This window comes from Pangasianodon hypophthalmus, chromosome 1, assembly GCF_027358585.1.
Source record: "Pangasianodon hypophthalmus isolate fPanHyp1 chromosome 1, fPanHyp1.pri, whole genome shotgun sequence".
Classification (NCBI taxonomy): domain Eukaryota; kingdom Metazoa; phylum Chordata; class Actinopteri; order Siluriformes; family Pangasiidae; genus Pangasianodon; species Pangasianodon hypophthalmus.
The window spans coordinates 20,863,471-20,871,461 of NC_069710.1; the positions used below are offsets into that span (position 1 = coordinate 20,863,471).

A 7,991-nucleotide genomic window follows, 5' to 3' on the forward strand; every position below is an offset into this window, starting at 1 on the left:
CTACTTTGTACAATTGTAGTGAGCAGAAAAGCATCTCAGAATGCACAACACGTTGAACCTTGAGGCAGATGGGCTACAACAGCAGAAGACCACGTCGAGTTTCACTTCTGTCAGCCAATAACAGAAAGCTGATGCTGCAGTGGGCACAGGCTCACCAAAACAGGACAACTGAAGATGGAAAACATAGAAAAATGTAGCCTGGTCTGATGAATCTCGATTTCTGCTGAGGCACACAGATGGTAGGGTCAGAATTTGGTGCCTACAGCATGAATCCATGGACCCAACCTGTCTTGTGTCAATAGTCCAGGCTGGTGGAGGTGGTGTAATGGTGTGGGGCATGTTTTCCTGGCACACTTTGGGCCCATTTATACCAGTCACTCATCACTTGAATGCCAAAGCCTGTTGGACTATTGTTGCTGACCATGTGCATCCCTTCACAGCCATAATTTACCCATCTTCTAATGGCTACTTTCAGCATGATAATGCACCATGTCACAAAGCAAAAGTCATCTCAAACTGGTTTCATGAACATGACAACGAGTTCAGTGTTCTTCAGTGGTCTTCCTAGTCACCGGATCTGAATCCAGTAGAACACCTTTGGAATGTTGTAGAATGAAAAATCTGCAGGAATTACGTGATGCAATCATGTCAGCATGGACCAGAATTTCAAAGAAATATTTCCAATGTCTTGTGGAGTCCACTCCATGAAGAATTCAGACTGTTTTGAGAGCAAAGTGACGCCCTACCCAGTATTAGTATAGTGTTCCTAATAAATAAAGTGCTCAATGAGTGTACATAAAATGGGATGAAACACACAGTGAAGTGAAGTGACTTGTGGCCAAGTATGGTGACCCATACTCGGAATTTGTGCTCTGCATTTAACCCATCCAAGTACACACACCCGGAGCAGTGGGCAGCCTTTTTTGCTGCGGCGCCCAGGGAGCAGTTGGGGGTTCGGTGCCTTGCTCAAGGGTCTCACCTCAGTCGTGGTATTGAGGGTGGAAGAGAGCGCTGGTCATTCACTCCCCCCACCTACAATCCCTGCCAGACCTGAGACTCAAACCCACAACCTTCAGGTTGCAAGTCCGACTCTCTATCCATTAGGCCAAGACTGCCCAGGGATGTTTATAATAAAGAAGTAGCAGTCAGCCACTCCAGTTTTCACTCTGGGAAGGTGTTTCGGTTTGATCTGTAATTAAAAACCAGATATCAATGAGGCAAAAATACATTTTAGCTTGTTTAGATACAGGTTTATATTTGCATCGCTTATAAATAACAAAACATATGTAAACTGGAATTGGAACTCTTTTTTACATACGTTTTTTAGAACAAGACGCTGGGGGTTTCTAAAACAAGCTAAGATGTATAATCATATCTGAATTTAAAAACAACTTTTAGTGTGAGAATTGTGTTCACACTGGTAAATTACACAAGATGCTATTATGAATATATGGATACTAAAGCACTGAGGATACCAACTTCCTTGGTATGTGAACAAGTAAATTCTAGTTAGTAGGGTAACAGCTAAATAGTTTATACTCTGTTAGTTTTTTACTTGTTGGTAAAGTAATATGTTTAAATTACTATTTTCCCCAGTGGCTGAACTTGATACGAGCAAAAAATGTGATAGATGTGATGTGTAATCTGTGTAATCTGATGTGAATTCAGTGGCTTTGGCTGTGACATGGTTGTTGGTACTAAATGAACTGGTTTGCATATTTTAGATGCTGCTGATCTCCTGGGATTTTCATGTACACCTTGTTGATGTCGAGGTCAGAGGAGAATGGCCAGAATGAGTCGAGCTGACAAGAAGTCTACAATAACTGAAATAACCACACTTTACAACCACGGTGAGCAGAAAAGCATCTCAGAACACACATGTTGAACCTTGAGGCAGATGGACTACAACTGCAGAAGACCACACTGGGTTTCACTCCTGTCAGCCACGAACAGGAATCTGAGGCTACAGTGGGTATAGGCTCATGGAAACTAGACAGTTGAAAATTGGAAAAACGTCAAATATCAATTTCTGCTGTGATATGCAGATGGTAGGGTCAGAATTTGGTGTCAACAGCGTGAATCCATGGACCAAACTTGCCTTGTGTGAACAGTTAAGGCTGGTGGTGGTGGTGGTCTAATGTTGTGGAGAATGTTTTCTTAATACCAGCTGAGCATTGCTTGAATGCCACAACCTTGGGAGAGTGGGGGAGGCTCTATTCTGTATGCTGTATGTATAACATACAAACTAGAGCCTACATGTATGCTTTTACAGACGCAGCCCATTTTGGCCTGTTTGCACCCTTTATGTATATCATATCCATAAATTCATGTGAATTTGATCCCATGGTGTCATTACTAAGACTTATCAATCAATAGCAATTACTTGCACTTGTTAAGAGGAAGCAAAGAGCACAGCAATGCTAAAGTGTCCCATACCTAAGTTAAATTTACTTTAAAATTCATTTCAGTAGGCAACACTTCTTTATGGAAGATTAAGCATTTTTTTAATGCAGTGAAGATCAGAGTAAGACAGACAGCTCTACAAATTCCTGATAGCTTTAATGCACAGACTGGATGTGCACACAGTTATCCAATCACAGTTCACGCCAAACTGACACTTTTCTCATATGCAGATGAGCAGACACACGTGTTTCACAGAAGGCATTTTGATAGCACCTTAATCAATGCTACATCCTAATCAGATAACTAACTTTAGAAGCACGGGTTTTGCTCGAGTAGTTCATTTAACCAAAGTAATTATTATTATTATTTTTTTTTACTCCATCGTACCCTAACAAACCTTATAAATGAAGGTTGCATAAATGAAGGGTTGTTGTCAAACACCCCCCCTGCTGAAGTGCGCTCACACAGGTTCGTTATATTGGCGTGAGCTGTGTCTAAAATAGCCTCCCTGCGCTCTGGACCCGTGTAGAGCGGCGCAGTTGTTGCGCAGAGCGGCAGGTGTGCGCTGCGGGTGATTTACGCAGTCAGCCGAGGCGCTCTCCCACTCATTCAGCACTGACCAGCACAGCTTGGCACAATTAGCACTACTACGACTCTGGGCGCCCTTTTATCAGCCTTTGGGGTGGATATGCGGTGATTACACGTCTCGTTTAACGGAGCTGACAGAGGTAAGTCATCCTTGTAAAACCCTTGTATAACAACAATCAATAATTAAGCTTAAAACTTGCTGTCTGTAGCGTCACGTGATGATGGTAACTACCTTACATTCTTCTCTAACCAGGAGAATAAGTTTAAATAGAAGAGACTGTGTATACTCTATAGGGTTTGACTGCACTGTCAGAAAGACACACCAGATGAATACTGTTATACTTATACTTATCAATTGAAACTTTGTAGTTGCAATTGGCTGCAACTGGTTACTGGTGATTGTTTTGGACAGGTCTATATTCATGTGTATTTTTTATTAAAATAAGATTTGAAGAGTTTGAGGGAGGAACTGTGGAATTGTAGCTGTCACAGATCCACGGTTGGTATATGATGGTTTTTATTAATATCCATAATAAACATATTTCACATTACACCCATTCTGACAGTGGAATATGAAGGAAACATGTTGTGTTGATATTATTTGAGAGAATTTTTTCTCAGCAAACAACCTAGAGGTAAATAGAAATCTCTCAAATAATACCAACACAATATATTTCTTAAACTTCACATTTTACTGTCAGTTAGGCTGTAATGTGAATTGTGTAGGATATATAAAAGAAAGTGTCAAATGCCACCAGTAGATCTGTGATATGAGGGTTTTTATTCTATCTATTTTATTCTATTCTATCTATTTATTCTATCTATCTATACTGTGTATCTATTTGTATTAGTATTCCTAATATAGCATACATAATTCACCTTCTAGTCTATCTGACAGTAGAAGGTGAAGGAAATATATTGTGTATAGTTGGTGTTGTTTGAGTGATGTATTTTTAACAAATAACCTAGAAATATCAGAAAAAATAAAAGAAACATGCACAGAGATACAGCATGGGTCTGCCATTCCTTCAAAACTCAGACATGGCGTGTGTGTGTGTGTGTGTGTGTGGTGATGACGCTACAATTTACAGTTACTTCTAATAAAGAATGGTTCCAAAAGGGATCAGTTTACAGTAGTTCATGTGTGTGTGTGTGTGTGTGTGTACATGTGTGTGCACCTGTGAATTGGAGGTTCCTGTAACTGGTGGGGGATGGAACCCGGTGCTCATCAGGGAATTCTTATATCAATATGTTATTTGGTTTCTGTGTTCAGAAGTGTTGTCGCTGTGTTCAGAAATGCTGAATCAAAATCAGTAACATTCTACAGACACATACTTACACAACAAATGGCCAACCAAACTGGACAAATGCATGGGGTGCATGGTCTTTACTAGCATAGAGGCCCTCTGCGGCGGCAGATGTCAGAAATAGCTTAGCTATTCTGCTCATTGAGACACCAGATGAAATTAGATTGCTGAGGGAAGAAGATAGCCCATGTGGGCCAGAATGCTGGAAGCTTGACTGTATTTCCAGCACCTGACCCAGTGTTTCTGTCTATGCTTTTTCAGATAGGACAGGGGTGGGGTGTTGTGTGCAGCCGGCTACCATCACAGGGTTTATTTAGCACCCTGTATTTCTGTCCTGCAACTGCCCCTGTTTCTCCTGTCCCATTTAGGATTCCCTCAACTGGAATGTCATGGCTGACTCTGCTAGCAGTCAGGAAAGCATTCTGTAAACAATCTACTGCAAGAGTTTCTGGACATTAGTGAAAAAATGAACTCAAATTGTATTTACCCATAAACCTAAACCTAAATGTCCCCGTGCAGTCAATGGAATTTACCAAACAGGATCAATGGAAGGGCTCAGTAATAAACATTTTAACTGAAATATGATCTTTGATATAATTGCGCACATATGCCAAAAGATTTCTATCTTTCGCTCTGTTATTATAATCTGATTATATTCAGATTGGCCTGATTTGCTTACAACCACTTTAAATTAGAGCTTGTGATCTCAGTGCAAATACACACGAATGTCCATGAGTTTGCTTTCTTTCTTTTAGTGTTTGCTATCCACTCTGTAAATAACAGAACTGTAGCCAAGGTCCAAACTGCAGTACTTCCATATTGATAGGACAGGCTTTTCACTACAGTAGTGAACCGCAGCATTTAAAAAAAAAAAAAAAAATTGCACTGAACCATTACGTGTGCAGAAGTTATTTTCACCTGTCCACTCATCCAAAATGTTACCCCTCAGGTCCTGGATGATACTCATTGAATGTGTTTTTATGTGCTTCTTTCATTCCAAGGTTTGACAATGTGCTAATGATGTCACCGTTCAGTGGATGGGTTTTACACTTTTGTTTATTACATTTGAACCAGTATTTTATCCAGAGCAACAGCATCAGTCAGACACTTAAGGTAAGAATGACTTACAGTACATATTATGATAATGAACCACATGATATAATTGCTTTTGACTTGATAATAATTCAGAACTGTTTGTATATCATACTATAACCTATTGTTTAAAAAGGACATAGAGGTATTAAAAAAAAGATTACAACAAAATACAGTAAAATCACAGCTTTTGTTAATGGATGAGTCACCAGACATGTAAATGCTGACAGATTAAAGGCCGAGCAGAGCATTTATAATGTTATTTGTGTTTGCACATGTCTCCATCATGTGGCTGTTGTGTGCAGTGAACCTCTGTCTTCCAAGCCAAAGTCACAGTGTAAAGAGCTCCAGCAGTCTACTAAGGCTGTGTCTGTATGGATGGGAATGGGAACACGGGCTGCCTGCAGTAACCATGTACAAATTACATGGAAACATCACGTTTTCAACATACTGCTGCTTGTTCTCCTTTTAGCTTCACAAGGTATGACTTTTTATCTCTCTCTCTTTTTGTCATATCAAGGCTAACATTATGTGAAACAACTGTGACATTGGATGTTGTTTATTTACATCTTTGTGACTCTCTTTTGCTGCAGCATGGGCCCAGTGTAGGATCCTGAGGTGTAACTCAGAATTTGTAGCTGCAACATTAGACCTGGGAGGCAGTGGTGGTGGTAGTGGGAAAGATTCAGGCAATGTGGGTTACTGCAGCGCCCTGCGCTCTTACGCTACCTGCACCCGGCGCACTGCCCGTGCCTGCCGTGGTGACCTGGCTTACCACTCTGCAGTGCAGGGCATTGAGGACTTGCTCATCCAGCACCGGTGTCCTAAGTCAGGGCCCACAGCCCAACCCCGGCCTCTACCCCAGGCCCCAGTATCTGGGGATGCCTGCTTTTACGAGAAAAGCTATGTGCAGCGCGAAGGCCGTGCTCCGGAGTACCTGCACTGCGGTGTGTTCGGAGACCCTCATATCCGCACTTTCAACAATGAGTTCCAGACGTGTGCTGTACCTGGAGCCTGGCCCCTCATTGACAACCAGTTTCTCTACATACAGGCCACCAGCTCACACACTAGAGAGAGCTCTTATGCCACTGCACTCACCAAGGTTAGAACAGACAAATACACTACTGTATATGTAACCATGTCATGGACCACACAGGGGCATTGTCATGCTGGAATATGATTGGGCCTCTTAGTTCTAGTTAAGGGAAATTGTAATGCTACAGCATAGACATTCTATACAATTGTGTGCTTCGTTTGTGGCAACAATTTAGGAAGGCCCACATATGGCAGTGATGGTCAGGTGTCCACATACTTTTGGTCATATAGTGGATTTCATGGTCATTATGTAAAATAATAGAGGTACTATTTATATACTAATTTTATATATTAGACATTGAGTAAACCTGTCCTCATCTCCATTTTCCCTCCACAGATCACTATAATTTTTAAAAACTGGCGGGAGTGTGCTGAGCAGCAGATTTACCAGGCGGAGGTGGACAATGTCCCTGCAGCATTTGTAGATGGTTCTACAAGCAGTGGTGAGCGGAGAGGTCAGCACAGCCTGCAGGTGCGTTCCCAGGCCCTGGGACGCCATGCTGAGATCTGGGCAGCGCACATCGGCACCACAGTGGTGGTACGTCAGAGCGGCCACTCACTGGGGCTGGCTGTGCGCGCTCCACGTGCTATTATTGAGTCATATACCCCTGAGCAGGACCTGCAGCTGTGCCTGTGGGGATGCCCAGCCTCCCAGCGCATAGAAACACCGCCTGTGTGGCCCACCATGCTTGCATACATACACTGCTCATCTCTACTTCCAGCCCAGGACGTCTACTTCCAGGCATGCCTTTTTGATTTGCTGGCCACTGGGGACATGAACTCCAGCTCATCTGCGCTTGAGGCTTTGGAGGATGCCCGAGCCATGATTGCTGACCCAGAAAAGGTGCATCTAGTGGCAGCTGCAGCAATCAGGCAACCATCATGGCTCATAGCAGTATTCATGGCTCTGCTTACATGTAGACTCATATTTTGAATGTGATCATGCTGATATCACTCAAATGGCAGCTATTTCCTATTTTGATATTTTATAAAAAATAATCAGTTATACCTCTTTCATGTCATATTTTCTCAGAACCTTGGTGACTGAACAATCAAATTGATTTTTTTGTAAGATCTATCTAAAATGGCTTAATATGTCCTGATATATGATTATATGTGACCTGCAATATTCTCCAGTAACATGGGATGTTATTTTTATTTTCAGATCTAAGTTAAAGTGACAAAATATTTCACTAGAATATTATTTAATGTATGAATGTTTGTTATTATGACTAGTTTGAAAGATTTATAACTGTAATGACTGTCTCATGGGATGTACTCGAGAAGACAGTCTGGAACTGTCTATTGGGAAATTCAGTATTATGTTATTTAAAAATATGTTAGTGAAATCTTGGTAAAATTTGGTATGATCTTTTTCAGTTCATGTTAAAAACATCAAAAGTATTAGAATGTAGGCCTTCTGTTACCAGAAACAGTTTTAAACAGTTTTAAAACCAGCTATTGTTTCCACACAAATGTACTTTTTAAATTGTGCACACATATGAA

The 7,991-nt window shown here is 41.3% G+C and overlaps 1 protein-coding gene across 1 annotated transcript; it reads left to right on the forward strand.

The window, feature by feature from the left end:
* Positions 1–2,907: 2,907 nt before the first annotated feature.
* Positions 2,908–7,991, forward strand: hjv (hemojuvelin BMP co-receptor). The gene is made up of 5 exons (XM_026940302.3): positions 2,908–3,131; positions 5,300–5,411; positions 5,696–5,871; positions 5,984–6,492; positions 6,823–7,991. The coding sequence occupies exons 3-5, from the start codon at positions 5,769–5,771 to the stop codon at positions 7,417–7,419; spliced, it is 1,209 nt and encodes a 402-aa protein (XP_026796103.3). The 5' UTR covers positions 2,908–3,131; positions 5,300–5,411; positions 5,696–5,768; the 3' UTR covers positions 7,420–7,991.